At 38.2% G+C, this 21,453-nt stretch overlaps 1 protein-coding gene across 7 annotated transcripts in view; it reads right to left on the bottom strand.

Moving 5' to 3' along the window:
* The window catches only part of PIEZO2 (piezo type mechanosensitive ion channel component 2), a 273,784-nt gene that overhangs the window by 17,222 nt on the left and 235,109 nt on the right, over positions 1–21,453 (bottom strand). For 6 of the 7 annotated variants that reach the window (XM_032442625.1, XM_032442628.1, XM_032442629.1 and 3 more), the window contains 10 exons: positions 19,747–19,858; positions 18,689–18,754; positions 15,262–15,428; positions 11,202–11,377; positions 5,412–5,579; positions 3,003–3,395; positions 2,059–2,317; positions 1,379–1,561; positions 940–1,192; positions 90–222 (listed from right to left, as the gene is read on the bottom strand). In XM_032442625.1, coding sequence (XP_032298516.1) covers positions 90–222; positions 940–1,192; positions 1,379–1,561; positions 2,059–2,317; positions 3,003–3,395; positions 5,412–5,579; positions 11,202–11,377; positions 15,262–15,428; positions 18,689–18,754; positions 19,747–19,858 — 1,910 coding nt within the window. The remainder of the gene's footprint in view (positions 1–89; positions 223–939; positions 1,193–1,378; positions 1,562–2,058; positions 2,318–3,002; positions 3,396–5,411; positions 5,580–11,201; positions 11,378–15,261; positions 15,429–18,688; positions 18,755–19,746; positions 19,859–21,453) is intronic. The other variant, XM_015855375.2, reaches the window with a different exon arrangement.

Genomic DNA, 21,453 nt, shown 5'->3' with positions numbered 1-21,453 from the left:
AGTAACCTTCACTCTTTAAAACATTTTACTCCATTAGTCAGCTGTTTGGAACCTCCCTCCAAGCCCACCCAACTCCTCACACTGCTCACTTTTTAATTGTAAAGGCCTTGGCTTTGATCATTTGTTCTCGAAACTTTTCCATTAGAAGTTCTTTCCTAGATTTTTGCTTGATGCTTAGCACACTGCTTCCTTTCTGACTGCTGTTTCTTGTACTGGTGCTTCCTGAGAAAAAGGGGGAGGGAAAGAGAAGAGAAAGAAGCTAATTCAAAGTCAAAGTTTAAATGCAAAAATTAGAAGGTAGGAGATACAGAGAATTCTACCCCATAGCTAAGTTCCTTATAAGAAAGATGCTTTGAAATAAATTCTTATGATAATTTATTTCTGATATTTAAAACCCTGAAAACACCCAGTTAAAAGTTCTAGAAGAGCAATAAAGGCAAAAACTAGATTGGTCTGACTTAGTCATCTCAACTGGAACTACACATTCAGGCTACTGCAAGCCTTTCTTTTTCACAAGATGGGAAAGGTAATCCACTTTAATGTCCTTAACTAATTTTTTTTTTTTTCCCTTCACTTAAATTTCCATTGAATATAAATATGAAAAATACATGTGCTTTGAATTCCCTCTAGCTGGGGATTATGCTAAACCAGAAATTCTGGATCTGAGCCATACTGGACATTCCTTTCCCAGCTTTTGGATAATGTCATTTTAAAAACAGAGTGAATCACAAAGTACAGCTCTTCATTTGAACTTTGAGAAGGTTTGGAGTATGTTCAAACACAAAGATATTTTGCTTCATATCCAATTTCCTCACTGAGGAGCAACAGTATTCAGTAGTTATGGGGTTCTCCACAGCAAAAGGCACAAGGTTTCAGCAGTATCATCTTATGGGAAACGAACATTTGCTCTTTAAGTCCCCAGGATGCCACAAGGTTTACCTCTCTTAGATCTGTGTGAGGAGAAGCTGGATCTGTGAGAAAGCTGCGATGCACTGCTGGAGCTCTTCCTCCTGATTGCTGTCTGCTGCTCAGGGAAGTGGACATGGATGGACTCCACTGATGCTGCAAGATTGACGGACTTCAGAGACCCAGAAGAGTCTCTCCTGCCTCCTGGCAGAGAAAGCTCATCATCAGTATCTCCTTTATTACTGGAGTTGTCCCCTTTCTCATCTTCATCCCACAATCCATGGCACTGGTGGAAAAAGGAGAGCACTTCAAATTTGTACTTACTTTATTTATGTGTATTTATGCCACAGTGTTTATTGCAGGCATTTATCACAGTGTTCATCAGGGACACAACAAATTCATGGTGCTGAAATATAACACAAGTGACTGAAAAATTAAATACAAAATAAAAAATCACATGAACTCAGCTCACCTTTAAAATGGATCTGTGGAAAAATAAAGCAAGGAGTTGAACAAGATCATAGTGCACGTAGCCTTCTTTCTTCTCTATCCCAATAATATTGGGTGGATGATAAGGTTTATCTTTTGTGTAATCCACATGTTTATTCCAAGGAAAGAAGCCAAACTGGAAGAAGTACTTGATGACTATGGCTACCTGTTCAGAAACACAACACACTTTGGGTGTTTTCTAAGCATGGCAGCCTCATAACATTAAGAGAGAAATACGACTACTTTGTCAACTTTGTGAGATGATTAGCAAACGGTCATTAATGCAGAGGAACAACACTTTATGTTTCTTGAGTCATAATGCCATCAAGGACTAAATTTACCAACAGATGGTGCTCACTGGTACCTGAGATGCCACAGGCAGTGTATACTGCTGCTTGATTACCAGCTGTTTGTAAACAGGCTGTTTTTTGCGATAACTGCTTTACATACCAGAAAGGATGTTACCCACAGCAGTGAAGAAAAACACAAACTAGGCCTTCTCATGCCACAGATATTGGGAAGAACTTAGCAAACATTTAAATTAACAGAAAAGGCCAAGGGCCACTGGACCTTAGACATTAGAAATAGTAAAGAGACCATGCAAAGCTTACAGCTTAGCACTTCTGTGTCTGACATACAGGGGTTGCAGAAACAGAAGCCTACCTCAGTATAGACAATGGCGGTCATCCAGAAACGTTTGCTTGGTCGAGGGACAGACAGCATGGCCCAAAGGAAGATAAGGATGGGCAGCACCAGCGTTATCATAGAGGCAGAGATCATGTGGTTAAGGATGATCACAAAATAGCAAACCATTTCTGACCGGGCCACCAGAGTATTGTACAGGGCATAAATAAGAAGCAAGACTCGAGGCTGACCAACATAGAATTTCTCTGATTCTTCTAGCTCATCGTCGTGAAACATCCTGAGAACAGCAGAGAAGCGCAAATGAAATTCACAATAGCTGCTTTTAAAATTGATACTATTTATTTTATATAAGCTGTCCCTCAGTTAAGTTAGGCCAGAAAGCAGAGGAAGAACAGTGACACCACCTAAGACCACTGGCACTACTCACTATGTTGCCTGAGGGGCAAAGAGCGAACATCCTTATCCCTTAGGAAAGCACTCAGAAAAGTGGTCTCTGTACACAGCTCTCATATCCTACTGACTTTAACATATACTCTGTCAAAGGTCAGAGTTTTCTTAATAGTAATCCAAAATTAAAAGAGAAACATTTTCCCAGATAGCCCTGGAAGAAGCTTATTTGAAATCACAGCTGTCTGCAGAAGAGAAGCCCTATCCTGTTCACAAGGAATGTTTAGAAAAGCACTTGACCCCATTACTATTAGAGTACAGAAATCTGATGCTAATTGAAACAATTAGCTATGGTATCTGGGGAGAAAGCATAGAATTTTTCCAACATGGATTTGAATCATTTTAGAAATCTGTAATTAGAACAACTGCACAGGAAATGAGCTTCTTCCTTTGAATCAAACTTAGCACAAGGTCTGTATCAACAATATTGGCTTGCGTTGAGAGAAAAAAAAAAGGAAAAAGTCAAAACCTCAAAAAATTGGACCAAAAAATGTCACCCACTCCAAGGTCCTTACTTGTTGAGAAGCAGTTCACTAGCTGTTAGCTCGTGCGTCAATGGAGGGAGAATTGCATCATTAAGTCTGTCTGTCCGACTGTCATCTGGGCTCACCATCATGAGACTCTTTCCAGCTGAGTCATCTGGAGAGCCAAAAGGAAGATGCTCAAAGCTGACAGCTTTGCTATAGGAAGGTGGTGCTTCTGCATTGCTGTCCACAGTGGAGTACAATGGCGCATCAGTGTCAGGAGTATATGCAGCTCCTTCTGAACCCAGACTATAATCTTCCACCTCTTCTTCATCCTGCCTTGAAGTAGAATGAGCTCCTTCCTCTTCATGCTCTCCTTCTACCTCCTCAATGGTTTCTGTTGTCCCCTGACGAGAATAGAGCATGGTGACCTGTGTAGGCTCGCTGTCAGGGGCAGGATGAAGAGAGAGAACTGAGTTTTATGAGGCCCTTCACCAAACAACATTTCTTACTTGTACCTTTATGCATACACCTGAGCAACACCACTGCATTCCCAGGCCCTCAAAGTTCACATCATTCAAAAGAAAACAATACACTCTCTTCTTACACAGATGGACCCTCTGGGTCCATTTACCTCTGAAAGGCATGCCAATGAACCCACTGTGACTCCCTCTCTTTCCTCACCAGGAAAGGAGAAATTGTTATTAAGAAACTACACCAGCTTTCTGAAAGCAGTTCAAACACTCTGATCAGAATCAGAACTTCTATTACATTTATTTAAGCATGCAAGGTGGTGAATGATAGACAGCTGTCGTTTTCCTTCTAAACATGGTGCTTTTAACAAGTCTATGGTCTCTGTATACACCTGGAAAATCAATTGAAAACTCACATCATGTCTGATTCTAAGAACAAGTAAATTGCAAACATGGAGAAATACAATCCAGAGTACAAAGCTGTACCAGTAAAAGGGTATCTTGCTTACCTTCAGATTGCCCTATGTTCTTCATTACTGTTTTCATTTTTTACCTTACCTGCCTGCTTTTCTTCCATATGGGGCTATTTTCTTTTTCAGCTTTTCAAGCCCATAATCACTTTCTCTCCTAATGCTCTCTGCTCTGCAATGCAGCTGATGAAAATTCATGCAGCTTAATGACTCCAGATGGGAATCTGGACAATGTCGTATTTTACATATTTTTTTGGCCTTGCTTTTACTCTATTCTTTCTTCACAAGTACTTTGTCAACTCTCTCCTAGGACACAACTCTTTCTCTTTTTTTTTTCTTTTTTTTTCTTTTTTTTTCCCATCTCCAAAGGTTAGACAAGAGGCATCAACATAGTCTCTTTTGTTAGCTGGATGTTCTTGTATCTCAACAGAAGCAAATCCAAACTTAACACAGCTCTGAGGAAATGAATGAGGACATGACTTCACATAAATTAACATCTTTTAAGAAAAGCCTGCACTGGCTAAGCCAGTTGGCACTACCATCTCCTGCCAAAATCCTAAACAAAGTTCCATCTCTTTCCTTTTACACTTCTTCCAAACTTACTGCGGATACGTGAGACAACTTTTAATAAGAATTTCTAATGGTATTATTGGGATATGTGTTTTGATGTTCCTGTTAGCACTCAATCTGGTTAAAAATGCTGAAAAAAGTAAAATCCTATTGCTTCAGAACTGATCAACTGAAAATTTATAAGCACTTAAAATTCTGAAAAAGAATGATCTAATATGCCTCAAATTTCATATTTATATTACTGGTTCAAACACTGTTTTTATTTCACAATGTCACATAAATCCCCAAATTTGACCTGCTAAGAAGTGAGTGAGTGAGTGGCTCTGAACTGTTCTCTTCCGCTGGATATTAATAATATTCACTATCTTTTCATTGCGATTTTCCTTTTATTAATTCCAACACCTTGCAGACTATAAATCAGTGGCAAAGAAATCAAAACATTTAAAAATATTTCCTATGTGGGAGCAAACTAGGAACTGAAAGAACAGTGCCAACACTTGCCTATCTTAGTTTCTAAAATTAGACACCCAAGCCCATATTTAGGATAACCGATTAGCTGAGAAACTTCACTTCCAGCTTCCAGTTTCAAAAGGAACAGCCATCAACTTGGTACCTCTGAAAATCACACTCTTTTTTTACTGAGTAAGTACAGACTTAGAGGCCTGATTTTGTATAGCCATTTGAATGGAATGGAATGGCTTTTAAAAATACATGAATAGAGAATGAAAATCTAAAACACAGAATAAAAAGTGAAGAAACAAAGGAGTCCTAGATTATGGCTCAGTTTTAACCTCAAAATCATGCTATAACACAGAAAGCAGTTAAGCTTCCATTAACCATGCAAACCACTCTGTACACCACATATCTGCAAATGCACATTTATATACACTGCAGTAAGTATAATGGTATGGATAAAGGAGTGAATGAAGCATGCATGAGTTAAGCACCTTGACACTATACTGCCACTGTCAGCTGATGAGGAGGACATATCCATGCTCTGCATTTTACGAAGCCTAGGTCGAGCGCGCTCACTTGTTTTAGGAACAGTGTCTGGTCCATCTAAATCATCAAGGGTTGACTGCCTTGAGAACAGCATGGTTGCTTCAGTGTAGCAGCTAGCAGCGCAAACAGTTATAAAGACAGTGTTAAATACAAAAGACATTACTATACACAGTTCAGTAAATGAATGTGCTCGCCATGCAGCAAAACACAGACACAGAGACAAAAGTTCAGAGAGAAGATAAGGATTTGTATAGTCATCATGTAAAAAAGGTCATATTCATAAAAGGGCTACAGAAGGCAAACACCCAGCTATTAACTGTTCAAAGAGACATGAAACCAACATGTAATAGCACGTGGTTTCAGGGTGCACCTACTTATTTATAAACATCCTACCACAGATTTATTTTCTCCATTTCTCCCCTAGAATTTCCAAACTCCCCCCAAATGGTTTGGGAAGTGATTTCCTCTGTACAAACTATTTTTTATTAATGATATGCTATACTGAAGCTTTTTAGATAGGTACAAGCCAATTTCCTATAAGAGCTCTTAAAAGGTAATAAGCTTATACTCCACAAATAGAAAAATAGCTGTCAGATATTGGCTAATCCTCTTTCCAAACCGAAGAGCCAGACCGGATATGCTACTTAGCCAGCAGATGCATGCCAAATATAACCTGCTCTGCATGGGATAGCTTGCATTTTGATATTTAGTAGTAAGCCATGGTGATTCTTTCCAGAAGATCTCATTTATTTCAAACACAAAACTGTTTTAAAATGAGAAACATGTCCATCTTGAAAGGATACGATAAACCCTTATCTCCTTTCATTTATCAAATACAATGGGACACCAGAGACACACACCATACACTGAGCATTTATGTGTTACTACAGGAAAGAAGAACTGGATGAGTTATGAGGAAGAAAGTACATATTTAAATACAAGCATATAATATAGCAATAGGAGAGAAGCATACACATTAATGACATATGGTAGGTAAAATAATTATTTATCCTGTAAAAATCTTTGAAATCTTTGTCTATGATGTAAGTTGAGGGACCTGGTGTTTTAACACATGCAGTCACCTACGTTAATGTCAGAACTAATGAGAGAAGAAAGGATCCCAAAGTGTAGGATTTACATCATACTTTCCAACTTTCTTTTGGTTCCATCTGCGCATCTGAGCAACAGCAGTTGGGGATTTGCTTCTCTGGCAAACAACATGTCCAAAGCACAAAGTATGGGGAGAGAGGTCACAAGGGAAGTACAATGGCATTTTTTTGTGTAACTTTTGTCTTGCTAGCTTGAAATAAAGAGAAAATTTCTGGCAAAAACTGACTGTTTGCCACTGTTACACTAAAGCAAAAGGAGGGAAAAGGCTAAATATGTGCAGCAAAGAAGTACTTATTCTTAAGCCTACATACCCTGATGGTCTTTGACAGAGAGGACAGAGGTAAAAGAATACTTTGCTCCTAGACTGAAGAAATAATACCACCAAGACGCCAAAAGTACTTCAAAACCTTTTATTAAAGTAAATACTAACGGCAGAGACATGCCTGTCCTGTCATTTCATTTGGCTGAGACCCTTTACAAAGCACTTTATTATGTGTTGTGTAAACAAACGCACACAAGTGTCCTCCAGACTAAACCTGCAGGACTGTCTGCATGGCACAGCATTTTGGTGGGGCTGCTTATATGGGAATGGGAGATACATAATGGAAGCCTGATTCAGAAGAATGAAAGTCATTGGGAACTTTCTATTACATAGGGCGTGAGTGTTGCCGCCAGGATGTACTATCACTAACGTTTTGGTGCTAGAGTATAGGAAGATGGGAGAAGGTAGATAATTTACTTTTGTAGACTGCCTTTATGCCTGTGCGCTACAGTATTATCCACATGTCATTTTACATCTCAAAGGTTGAGTTTATTATTTTAAAAAGCAACACCTCTTCCTAGTTATTTTAAAAGAAAACACAGTCTGTCTGGAACTTTCCAAGCACCTGAAGCAGAGCAGCTATTGAAATCAAAAGTGGCTTGTATTCAATCATATATTTACAATAGAACATGTTTCATCTGTCCTTCATAACAAGTGAGATCCAACTTGGGTCCCTTCATCCAACCTGAATCTCCCCTGGTGCAACTTGAAGCCATTCCCTCCAGTCCTATCACTAGTTACATGGGAAAAGAGGCCAAACCCCACCTCACCACAACCTCCTTTCAGGTAGTTGTAGAGACTGATCTTCCTGAGTGACTTTTCAAATTCATTAAATTAGAGACCCTGAAAATTCTTTGCTTCTTGAAATCATTTAACAAATAGGAATTTAAAATTGAAGGTTCATTAAAAGTCCTGACTGAGCTCAAGCATTTTATATAGAGTTTATCGTGTATCGATTTCAAATGGGGATATAAATAGCAGAGATGCTTTTATCCTGTGTGAGTGTGAAATCCACTTTATGACTTCCCTTCTGTTAAATTTATCCTTCCCAGAGAGTTTAGTAGTTAAGAGATATACCTATACATTTTTTCTTTCTTATTCCATGTTAGTTACTGACTGGCATTACCTTTATGAGCAAATCTGCTTCCTACACCTGCCAACAAAGGACCCAAACACTAGGTCCAGACCCAAAACGATACTCTCCTGTCATAGTTTCTTCTGCCTCACAAGGAAAATTCTCCAGTACTCTTTCCTCCATGCCCTTCTTTCTCATGTGGTAAGGGAAGCACAGACAAAAAATGGGGTCCAATAACACCCCAACCACACAAGGGGTCTCACATTTAGCCCCCACAAGGGCCTACACACATCCAGAGTTGACAAATGCAGAAGTTATTTGTTAAGAAATAGAAATGAATATAAACTGAGACAAGTATAAAACTGGACATCCTGAAATCTGACCTTGGCTCTGCTTCTGCCTTCTATTTCATGACTGTAGATCATGAAATCTGCAAGCGATTTAACCTAAGAAGCAGCTTGTCAGTCAAGGCTCTGCCATGCTAGCTCTCAGTCTCTTCTGTTGGTGCTATTCAGAGCTTTTTAAAAAATAGCATCAGTATCTTCTTCTCCTGTCCCATACAAACATTGCACTTTGCCTGCAGATCACATGAAACTATATATAAAAAGAAAGCAAACAATCCTATTATAAACACATCACCAAATCTTCAGCTAGTATACAGTAAAATGACTGTGGATAAATCAGAGCGAAGTGCCCTCTAGTTTAAGAGAAAATCCCACAGAAGATAATCTGCAAAACTCCTTTTAGAGATATATGTAGTATAGGAACAACATCCCTGAATAAGACTTGGAAAAATCAGCTTTGAACTTTATAAGAAACTCGCAGCTCCTGCAACGGATCAGGTGAATTATTATCCCTGTAAATTACCCTTTAGAATCCACTTTTCAGAGCACTGAAGGCATACCTACAGCAATTCTGGTCATAAAGAACATGTGTTATTATAACAGAAAAGCTTTTCCGCTTTTGAAGTCAAGTTTTATTTCCAAACTTGCCCATATTACTCAGACCTCTAATATCTACAGCAGAATCTTGTGTAGGGCAACCAATGGATAATCAGAATAGTGTCTAGAAACCATCTGCCTCCTCCTAATGCTTTTCCACTGCAATCCTGGATCAGAGATCACAGGGATGCTTTAGTGGAAATTATTAATTTGAAATGCAAAACGTCCTCTTCTATTATTTGGACAATTCCAAAAAATATTTCACTTGATAAACTTAAATGAAGTTTAAAACACTTCACATTTCTAAACAAGCTTATAAACTATTTTGTAATTCCAGGAAGGAACATGCAAAGGTGCCCTAATAAACAGATGGCACAATCATTTAATTAACAGACACATTTTTTGCTTTCTCTAATTACTGGTCATTAATATTACAGCAGATGTGGACTATCTGCAGGTACAGATAGAGCAAAACATAACCAGAAAGAGAATTCAAGATAAGAGAAATCAGTCACAACACTGCTTTTGCTATTCCAGTGTTAATAGTTTCTGTGATATCTCCTGGGAAAACAGAAATGACAGCAACACGTTTGCAACATCTGCTGTATTTGCTTAAACTTCTGTTGCATAGCAGCTCCACAGAATCACTGAATTGCCTGAGTATTAAATTTGGAAGCATGCTCAAAGCGTGTTGACAAATAAATGATCATCCTGAAAATAAATAAATAAAATAACTGGATCTCAAGACTGGATACCATTTCATTGAATGAAAAACAGCAAGATTTGTCCTTCTTGATTATAATTTATTTTGGAATTGGGGTCTCTTCGCTTCTAGTTAAATTTCTTGCTAACACTGCTATATGGTAATCTTAGCTTCTTCTACCTATAGAAAACAGTGTGACCAAGACCTATGTAATGAAAACAGGATGGCTATTAGTATTCCTTATTTAATCGAGACTGAACTTTGTGGAGTTAAATTCTGCCCTCCAGATATCCAACTGACTCCAAGTGAGCTGGTAATAGAATTTGGCTTTACATTTTTCTCATGTAATCTGACTCCAATAAAACTTTGAGACAAAACACAAAGGTGTTGCTTGGTTGGGTAGCTAGCCACCAAAAAAGATTTGCTAGGATTTGATGTTTTTCCTGGAGTGAACCTCTCAAAGGCCAGTGTGCACCATGGGGAGCAATTTGTGAATATTTTGTTGAAGCATAGTACTCACAGGCACTCTCTTACACTTACTTTTCAATAACATCAGAAAGGAACGTAAGCCCTCATTATTTTTAGTCTGCTAACATGTACCCATATGTCATTAGTGAAAGCTGAGCATACATTACTGTACACAGAAGCTTCTTAATCCGTAGGGTACATAAAAGAAGATGTGACACTGCTACACTTCAGAGACAGACAGGACAGAGCAGAATGCAATGGATTATGAAATGGCTTCATTTCCAAAGCCTTCCTTTCTACCCCTCAAGATGTTGTTGCACAATGTCTGCAGTCTCTTAAGAGTCAAGAACAGCAGGGACACAGTGGGAACAGGCTGCCTCTGTAAGGGAAGGAAATGAACATGTGTGCCCCTGAGAGCATGGAGCAGCAGGGGCACTCAGTACACTCAGTAGTTTTGGAAAGGGACTCGACAATATCCATCTACAGAAAAGAATGAGGAAGGTGGATTTCATAAGCAAGTATATTTGTTTGATGTACAAACTGTTGTTCTGCTGGACTATAGTCATAATCTTAGGAAATCAGGCTCCCCAGATGGTCTGTGGGTGTGAGAAAAGGATTTTGTTCCTTCAAACCTCTAATTTCTCTCAATTCAAAGTTTTTTTGTTTTTTTTTTTTTTTACCTTGTGTGTAACAGAAAATAATCTTTTTTCCAAAGGCAAAATATTCATAATGAATGACGGTGCTCCAAACTCCAAGCCTGAATTCCTAACATAATATTCCATAATCATACTCATACTCAGCAGTCTCTTATTTTCCATTACTTTTGACAAGATCAGAAGACCTGTCAATGACTCCTAATTCTATGGGAGTGGTGAGTGTAAAAACCACAGAAAGCAATGGTGCAGTGGAAAAGGACTTAACTCGTCTGCTTAAAGGTGAGTGCACCAGTGTAAAGGAGCAGTAACACACAGAAGAATTGTCATTATTCAAACATCATGGATCAATCAAAAGAAGTGTTCAACACTTACTGGAAAGTTCACGATACTAAAACATTACCTAAAAGTATATCCATTGCACAATCCCCCAATTTTTCAAAAAACAGAAATAGTTGAATACCTGGAGATACTGTCTCGAGAAGCTGCTGAATCTAAACTATCCATTCTTTCAGATGTCTGCAAACCAGAAGCTTGCCCAGGATTTTTGTCAATTGAGTCCAGTCCTGACTCCTTAGAAAGTTTCATCATATGGTTCTGGTAATACATATGGATGCTCTCCCGGGTAGGAACGTTTCCCTGTGAAAGAGAAAAGAGGTAGAAGTACATGGCAAGGGGAGGTACATTCATCAAAAAGCCTAGTTAGGTGCAGTGCAGATCACTTAGTGTGAAAATGAGGTATGGACTGAAACCTGTACATAAGGCTTCAGCAGATTTGAGGCAGATCATTTAGACAGCTTCACCAAATCCAAGAACAATCATAGATCTTATTAGCAGCCAGTAGCAAATTTTTAAAACAGAAACAAATGAAACAGGTCCTGTGTAAAATGACCTAGACCTTCTTTTGTGTCCCAAAATAAGAATTTGCTCATGAAGTATGGATACATTTGAAAAACAGGAAAAATCACATAGACGATGGAAGCTATTTACTCCTGTTACGTGACTTCAAGATCATAAAAGGGTGGTTTTATTAACTGTCAACCCAAGGCTGGGCAAAGAATCAAGTCTTTCTGGCTAAGGTACTGCTATAATGTCAGAATGCTAAGACTTGCAATAAGAATAAAACTGACAATTTTATAGCTTATTTATTTATTAATTTATTTATTTATTCATTTATTTTTCCTGACAGAAACACATCCAACTCTATTAGTTGCATAGACTTCAGAAGATACACTGAAAGAAAAGATCGTTAGTTCTGAACAGTCATTGACTTGACATATTATAAACCTTATGCGAAGACTTTTTTGCAATCAAAATAATTAATCTACTCTAAAATATAGATCCTATTTCCTTTAATATTCTTACTTTAGTATTAATACTTCAACTCTAGACCTTGACACTGTCTCATATTGAAAATTTTCATAATCTGAAGTTGCATCAGAAAAAATTTAAAACAAAACCAGAACCTTGTTTTTTTTAAATAAGGTTAACCTGTGTACACACTTTGCTGTTTCTGCAGCAATAAATCTGTGTGCCTTTGAAGTTACAGCACCTACAGTGTACTATCCTTATTACAGGTCTCTGATAAAGGACAAGTGCTAGGACAGCAAAAGTGCCCCACAACTGATGAAATGATGATTCAATTTTAACTTTGTAGAGTTAAGTGTAAAACTTCAGGAAATTAGACTAAAAGAAGATCCTGAGGAATAACCCTAGCATCAAAAATAATCGAATAAAAATATTTCCAGTATTGTCATAAGAATCATCTGCCGTAAAACCACGCTATCAACAATTGATCAAGGCATAAAGAAGTGTAACTGGACTGGCAACTGGACAAAAAAATAACTTTTTTTTTTTTGCATTTCTCTTTATTGCAGAAAAAGTCACTGACATTGTCAATAGCCTGAAAATCATGGAATGGCTGGAGTGATTATTTTATAAAATATCAGACTGAGAACAAAACACTGACTGGATTGTGCTTACCAAAGAGCTCTGCGGGAAACAACAGCTGAAATGATCTAATTGACAGAGACAGAGAAGTTGATACTGATCTGAAGATTGATGGCATCAGGAGTGATCCCAAGTGGCACTTATAATAAATTAAGCAGCCATGAAATAAAGGAAACTATATCACTTGTACTTATCCCTCAGTAAAACACTAGGGAAACCAAAATGTTATCTTTTTTTTGTACAGAGAGGTAATCAGCTGGTCCTTCAAGGAGTTCTAGCATCTGTGTAAGGAGGAAAATAGTGAGGTGATAAAATTTCTAGATGAACAAAGAAAATATTTAGGATGTTCAGATGTAAAGTTGACTGAAGCAGTATTGAAGTACTTCATAAAACTAAGTACCTTGGTAAAAAACAGTAAATGAAATTTTTTTGCTAATGAAGGCAAAGAAGTGTAATGGGAAAAACAGCTTAGATAATGATAGGCTTTATGCCCAATTCTGTCTGTCTCAAAGATCTTGGAATCTGAGTGTATTGCCCCTGAAAATCGTTAGTCAATTAACTAAACATTGAAACACAACTCTTAGATCTTAATAGTAAAGGAAAATACACTTCTGTTCAAATTTGTGGCTCACCATTACCTTAAAAGTGTATATAATTCAGGTTGTCCAGCCTTAATAAGGCCATATTAAATCTGGATATACTACAAAGAAGGACAATAAAGATGATTCGTGCCATGCAAAGAGATGCTAAAGAGAACAGGACTTCGTAACTTAGAAGAGAATGACAGGAGAGGATTCTATGGAGATTTAGGAGGAGTAGAGGTAAAGTAAGAAGAAGACAACTCTTTTCTACAGGAGATCCCAAAATGATGAGGAAGTAAGTTTAAAATGAACAAGAGGAAGTCCACACAGTATGGAATCACAGTACAGCTTTATTGTAGGATCTTCTGGAAGCCAACAGTAGAAAGCTGATTAAAAAGCCTAACTCCAAGAATGTAGATTCTTTGCTACTATTAACCATAATGGTCCAGGTATAATCTCTGGTTCGAGACTATTCATTGCTACATACTGGCACAATTGCTAGAGAAGAGAAAGGTTTACACTAAGTATGCCATGTCTGTTTGTTGTTTCCTTCCTTCCCTCCTTTTCCTCCCTTCCCTTCCCTCCCCTTCCTCCTCCTCTCCTTCCTCCCTTCTCCCTTCCTCCTTCCTCCCTCCCTCCTCCCTCCCCTCCCTCCCTCCCTCCCTCCCTCCCCTCCCCTCCCCTCCCTCCCTCCCTCCCTCCCTCCCTCCCTCCCTCCCTCCCCCCTCCCTCCCTCCGCTCCCTCCCCCCCTCCCTCCCTCCCTCCCTCCCTCCCCCCCTCCCTCTCCTTCTTCCTTCCTTCCTTCTTCCTCCTTTTCCTTCCTTCCTTCCTTTCTTCCTTCCTCCTTCCTTCCTTCTTCTTCCTTCCTTCCTTCCTTTCCTTCTTCCTCCTCTCTTCTTTCATTTCTTTCTTCCTTCCCTCCTTTTTTCTTTCCTTCCTCCTTCCTTCCTTCCTTCGCTCCTTCTTCCTTCCTTCCTTCCTTCCTTCCTTCCTTCCTTCCTTCCTTCCTTTTTTTCTCCTTCTTTCTCTTTTCTACCTAACACTAGACATCTTGGGGAAAATAATCATAAATATGCATTAACACTGAAGCAGCCATCTCTTCTTAGCTCTGTATTTTATGACAGACAGTACAGGTTTTCTGCTGACCAGGAAAGCCTGTTTCTTGAACTTCCTGGGGTCACAGGCAGCCTGCTTATCGTGCCAGCAGGCACTGACTGTGGGTAGCCAGGACAGGGCTTTATTATGGTCAAAGATTCTAATGTGCTTATGATGCTTTTGAGCTATTGAAGTCTGAGATCGTCTGCAGCTTCTAAGAACTGAAAAGAACTAAAAATGAGACTTCTATGCCAAGTTTCCAGCAATAGTTGGGTAGCTAGTGACATAAGTAAAAATATCTGAACTTAAAATGAGAGCTTAAAACTACTGCAGGGTAATACCTACTTGCATTTTGAAGATCCGTACACATTTCTAGCTACACTGTTAATGTTTATCTTTGATAATAATGAGTTTTACTAATATATAAATAGTCTTTGGGGGACCACATATCTTCACTGTGAATGAAGAAAATTATGCTTGCAGGTTGTCAGTCATTTCCAAGGCAACGTGGCCCACAAAAAGCATGAAATATGAAGTCTGAGGTAGTTTCTGAGCTGTTTAAAATGCCATGCTTGCTCCTTTCTACTTGAATCTATCATGCCTCCTCAAAACCAGACTTTATCGCAGGACACTTTCAGCCAAATCTTATATCAACCTTTTAAATAATTATTTTTCCAGACATTTGCTTTGCATGCAGGTAATAAATCAAGTGATTTATTATTTAAATATTAATAAAATAACAAGCAGTAGAAGACTCCTGGTATATTTTTTAAATGTGCATTTAAGCGATGTTTTTACAATTATTCTCTTTAACATGGTTGACCTGAAAAGACAATCTTTGATTTTTCACTGGGCTGGAAATGGCATTAACAGAAGAAAAAGGCCAAAGACGTTACCTTCTTAATCTCCCTGGTCAGCATACAGCGTTCGATTCTCAGCACAGTAGAGATATCAATGTGTTCTCTTGAGATGGAATTAAGCCAAGCTGTAAAACTGTCTAGTGTTGCCAGAAAAAGGACCCAAGTGAACTTCAAAATATTAAATATCCTCTTGATGATGTTATCTAAGAGGGAGGGAAAGCAAAAGAAAGTTAATGAATGCAAATGTCTTTTGCTGTATTACTGCTTGGAGTTAGTTTCAATTTTCCTTTATTGTCTAATAATAGTCCAAGCTGAGAGATCTTGTCATAGTAAGGAATCTCCGAAGATGGCTGGAGGCCTTTTGGCTGTCTGGGCCATTTTCCTGCCTGCATGTCTAAGCTTATCATCTGGAATCCCTTTTCCATCCCAGAACTTCATGATCCCGAATCTTTAGTCATACGAGTAGTCCCTGATCTTGGACACCATATGTGTAGGTCTGCAGAAGTGAAACCCAAAGATTTGGGCATCTCCTGAGAGCTGCTCAACGTCCCCAGTTCCAGTGATCTTAACAGCTGTTCCTCCAGCCCCTGACTATTTACTTATGTTCTTTTTCTCTATGCCTGGCACTTGACTTCTGTGACTGAACCTTGCTTAGCTCAGTTTGAATGTCCAACTTGCATAAATAGTCTTTGAATCACTCCCAGTTTTCCAACTGCCTGAACACATCTTCTCATTTTTACTCTTTCTAAAGCTTCTCTTTTTTAAAAATAGATTGCATCATATCACCAGCAATCTCAGATCAACTAGTTCAGTCAGCACTAATCACATGAGGCATTTACAAAACATCACTCTTGCACTTTGCCAAAAAGGTACACTTTTCCATGAGCAGTACTTATGAGTTTATACCAGCAAGAATAGTTTTCTTTTGCTCAAGGCAGCAAATTCAGTTTTTCATTTCAGCGGTTCATATAACATTATTGACTGGACTTAAAAAGCAGCAGTTTCAACTTATTTTTTCTGTTATTCCCCAGCACATACACAACTCTCCTGTTTTTACACAGTGTTACACAGATGTTGAAAATTTTCTTTCCAATCCACTGAATGGAAATCCATCCACTAGCCCGTTCTAGGTTCAAAATCACAAGGCACCAGGCATATAGATAACTTTGAGAGGAAGCGGACAAAGAGACAACAGAAAACTGCAAATAATCCACCATGCAAGAACAAAATGCTTCAGGTGGATACTAAGGAGCCAACCAAAGCACCAAAGCAAGACGATTTGAACAACCTCAGTTCTTAACTGAACCACAAGATGGCAAGCAACACACTTTAGAGAGCAAGTTCACTCCTTACAAAAAATGCCAGGCTAATAGTGTATAATATTTCCTGTGGAGGAACATGCACGTATCTCTAGGTGTTCAGGCAGTGTTGTGTGAACATATGCATTGACAATACAATAGTGGTACATTCCAGTACAGTGGCTGCTCAAATTGCAGCACATCCCATTTACCTGAGCAATGTCATTTAACCAGCCCAGTATCTTTGAACAGAGAAGTTTTTGTGTCCATACCATTATTCCAATAACATTTTGCAGGGTTTTTTTTGTCTGTTTGTTTGTTTGTTTCCAGTCTTTTTCTATATCAGTTAAAGTTAGGAAGATCTTTTTTTTATCTAGTTAAATTTTCTTCACATATAGATTAATATACATATCTTGAAGCTACAAAAATCTTTTCACCATAAAATAAAGGTAAAGGTCTTTCTGCTCATAGAGGCATTCATTTTCTTTGAATTCCAGTTGTAATATTGTGAATAATTTCAAATAAAATTTGGCAGTCATACACAGAAACCTACAATATATCAGCTGCCTTTTTAACTCACACTCTCCCTCTCCATTATATAATTTCTGCTACTGACTTCAGGAGGGTCACAGCTCTCAGGTTAAAATAATGATCTTTACAGCTGATTACCACTGGTGTGCCATAGTCTCACAACAACACTTGGCCAAGCATTTCCATTCTAAGCTGAAAGGTCATTTTTCTCTCTGGGACGGAGGTGATTTAACATACATTTTTAATGATGCTGTTCTGGCAGCTTTGCTGTTCTCTGAAACTTTTTAAAAATAATCTTTTAGGGATCGATTGCATCTAGACCTCTTCAAAAAGGGAAACAAATGTTTATTTTCTGCAGAGATTGTTATTTTAACTTAAAGGGTCATATGCAGAGATGGTTTCTCTCTGCCTAAGAGTATGAGGCAGGATTTCATCCAAGGTTAATAAAGACATAACAATTACTTCCTAATTTTGTCAACTGTCTCGTTTACTACTTATTACCTAGTAATGGTTACTGCACATTAAATTGACCACTTCCAATATAAATTAATTACCAACCTCATTTCCTTTCCCTAACTCCTTTCTAGCACCGACTGCTTCCCTGGAGATGCATTCAAGTGATTCACTTTCATGCTTTAACACAGGTGACCAGAAGAAAGTAACAAAAAATAAAGACCTCAAAACACCATCAGAAAACCATGCTAGAAAGAAATGGTATTTCATTTTCATCTATCCTTACATGGTGTAGCTCACCCAGAGACAGAATTCTAACTGGAACTCTGGATAGCGATTCCAATAAGAAAAACAGTTTTTGAATCAAAGTTTTTGTTGTCTTTTACAGCAATTAGAAACTAAGATCCAAGCTTTGAGTTACGATTCATTGCACTTCATTGTAGGAAACCTGTCAACATGGGCAAGATCCGGCAAGCTGCTGACATTTCTGCTATGTGAAGCATCTTCAAATTTGAAAAGGGGTAAGACTGTGAAAATATCATTGTTTTAAAGGAACTACTTACACCTTGTTAAAGCATTATCTTATCGCTGCTAAAATATACAGAAAAATTGCAAAGTCACTGTGCCAATAATAAAACTTCAGATCCTCAAAAGCAATGGAGAGGGCAACACACAACTGAATACCCAGTGAGGTGGTGGAGTCACCATCCCTGGAGGTGTTCAATAAATGTTTAGATGTTGTACTGATTGACACAGTTTAGTAGGAAATACCAGTTGTAACAGGACAGTTGGACAGGATGATCTCAGAGGTCTTTTCCATGATTCCATGATTCAATGGTTCCATAATGCAATCAAGATTGGAAGCTAAGCTTGGGAATAAGATGTCTGTAATAAAATGCATTGCAAGTGATCCAGTTTGAACCTGCAGGTGTATTTATTAAAATGTAGAAGGGATAAGTGCAGTAATTTATATTCCATAAGTAAGATCTTATGCTCAAGACTTGTAAATCTGACAATAGGAAATCTGAAAGCTGTTAGTTCTCTTTATACAGATCAGAATGGATTTGCCAGCTTTTATGCTAGCCTGGGATCTCTGCAATGATGTCTGTGTCATCTACTGCTTATCCCACCACTCACAACTGCACTGTAGCAGCAGGGAAAACTTTTTTCTCTCTTCATACCTGGGCCATCAGACTTCTTCTTGACAGGTTCTTCTTCACTGTCTTCGCAATCTGCATCAGTACTTCCTGTTGAAACCAGTGAGTGAAACAATGAAGGTTATGTCTACTGAAGTTCAGGTGTAAATCCCATTCAAGTTAGAAAGTGCTCCTGTTACTTAGTAGAAGTGACTTTCTCTCACTACTGTGAGAGAAAGCACATCTCCATTTCTTAAGGACTCAGTTAAGCGGACTACCCTGTTGGTGAAGGTGTTCACAGATGACCACTCCTCTCTTGCAATTTCCAGTATCGTTTTCTTACTATGCTGCCTGCTGAGCAAAAAACATCTGCTATGTAGTAACCCAGAACTGCAGCTACAGCTTCACTGACAACTGTCAAAATGTAAAGCTTCAGGTGAAGATGACAAATGGAGGAACAGCCCATCTGATTCAGCCTGAACGGGCCCTCCTCTTCCCATCTTTAAAATTCTTATTTCTTTTCTTGTTTAAAAAGGTGCAAATATTGAAGAGATATGAATCCCTTATCAACTGATCTTTATTTTATTTTATTTTATTTTATTTTATTTTATTTTATTTTATTTTATTTTATTTTATTTTATTTTATTTTATTTTTGTATCAGTGGCACACATGTTTTTAAAGTGCTGGTAAATATTAGCACCTGTATGTTTTCCTTTTGATACCTGCTGAATTCATTGTGAATCCACGGGTGCCTGAATATTTGGGTTCCTTACTGTGTCTTACATGGAAATCACATGCATCTTTCTCTTGTCCTTTATCTCATCTAATGCATACTGTGTACAGGAAAAGGATCTATCTTGACTGGCCTTGTCATGGGCTGGAGCAGGGTAAGCCAGCCAGCTGGCCTAAAGTTAATAAATTTCGCCATGAAGAAATGGCTACAGACCAGTAAAGGTATGTTACAGCAGAAGGTCCTTTTCCAGTTTCTAGCTAGAATGGAGAGCATTTGTCCTCTAAAAATCAGCTGCCTTTCATTACCATGAACAACAGGTAGTACAGCTAACACGTGGTTATGCTTTTCACAACAGAGAAGTGTACATACCATCCCCATATACTTTACGCCTTCGCTTCTCCTCTTTTTGAAAACTTTTCTTTTCTTTGCGCCTCTGTCGTAGTGCAGTTTTAGGATCAGTAATCCAGGCCTGATAAACAAACTGGAAGGAAAAACTCATTTATTTTGAAGTTCTTCATGGCCTGAGAGTAAGCCATAGAAAAAGCCATAAGCAGGACTACAGAGTTTGAGTAAACACATTCAGATCTGCAGGGATAAGCAAACATTTTGAATCCCAAACCAAACACCTCTCCTGTGGATCTGCCGAGTTTTCATGTGCTATTTTTGCTAGCATAAAACCAAATGTGAAAACACTTGTGGGTGAACCAAGTTTCATTAGAACCCACAAAAATTCATGCTCTGAACTCTGGGAATTAATACCTTGTTGTGTATATGGGCTCCTTTACCTAAGTTGTTTCATTTTATCTGTCTGCTTTATCATTTTGCAGACATGATGCAGAGCAGTGTAAACTTTAAGAGCTGCCATCGACCAACTAAAGCATCAAAAGATGTTGCAGCTTTTTAGTTCAGGTATTTGTGTTTGTATGTTTGTTATACTGTAAGGGTTTTTTTTTTTTTTCCTTTTCACAGTGTAAAATATGTAGTTTTACTATCTCTGCAGAGTCCCAAAAACAGCACTTGAGAATTCCTCAAATTTACTCCTCAATTTGGGAATGGATCCCTTCGGTGCCTCACATGAGTCACTCACCAACTCTTCTGCTACTGTTTTGTTTTTTTTTTTTCCCAATTGAAAAATGGAAATGCTGATAGTTACATATATCAAGGGGGTCTAATGGGACCAAATCCTGCTCACAGCACTCACTCAGATCAACAGTCTGTTGACCTGTATGATTACATTATGCATGGAATTGATCCAAAATATTTATTAATGCTCTAGGCATTAAATATATATACATATATAAAGAAGTTACCAAGAACTAACTTGTTGAACAGTTCTGCTCAAGTTGTGAGGGAAGGCTGAAGAAAAAAAGCAGTAACACTTTTATATATATTTTTTTCATTCAGCCTAAAATGTGAATAACAGAAACTGAAATAACTGAACCTTATTTTCAGACACTGAGGACAAAAATTGTTCTTTAGTTCCTGTTACAGTTTCCATTTGAAAATGAAAATAATCTTTGATTGGCACTGCATTATTTTCTATTTCTAAACAACACAGACTGCAACAGAGATAGGACAGGGAGACCCAAAGGTACATGCATGAGGGTGAAATAAAGCACTGCAATCAAATAGCTCTATTAATTCACAAGACAAACATGCACAGAGTGACAGAAACACACGTGTATCTCAGAGAAGCTGGAGCTGCCCCTTACAGGACACAACAGTAAGTGGCTATTTGTATTATTTGTATTTTAAAAATTAGCATATAAATATATTAAAAGCAATTTCTAAACTGTCAATCTGACTTTTATTGAACATAAAGAGAAAAATACTTTGTTATTTTTTGTGCATGTGCACGATCATGGAGAGGAAATCATTTTGTTACTGTTGCTAAGAAAGTCCTCTTCCAAAACTCTTAAGATCTGTGTATTTAATATATCTGACTTGTCCAAAACAAGCACCACGTGTGCAAACGCATGGGATAAGTGGCATCAGTTCCTCTTTCCTTTGTAATAGGTGCTTGCCAATGATCTGAGGTGATCTGAGGGAATGGTGATCCTCAAGTGAAACAGCAAC

This window comes from Coturnix japonica, chromosome 2, assembly GCF_001577835.2.
Source record: "Coturnix japonica isolate 7356 chromosome 2, Coturnix japonica 2.1, whole genome shotgun sequence".
NCBI classification, from domain to species: domain Eukaryota; kingdom Metazoa; phylum Chordata; class Aves; order Galliformes; family Phasianidae; genus Coturnix; species Coturnix japonica.
This window is presented reverse-complemented; position numbering and strand designations above follow the sequence as displayed.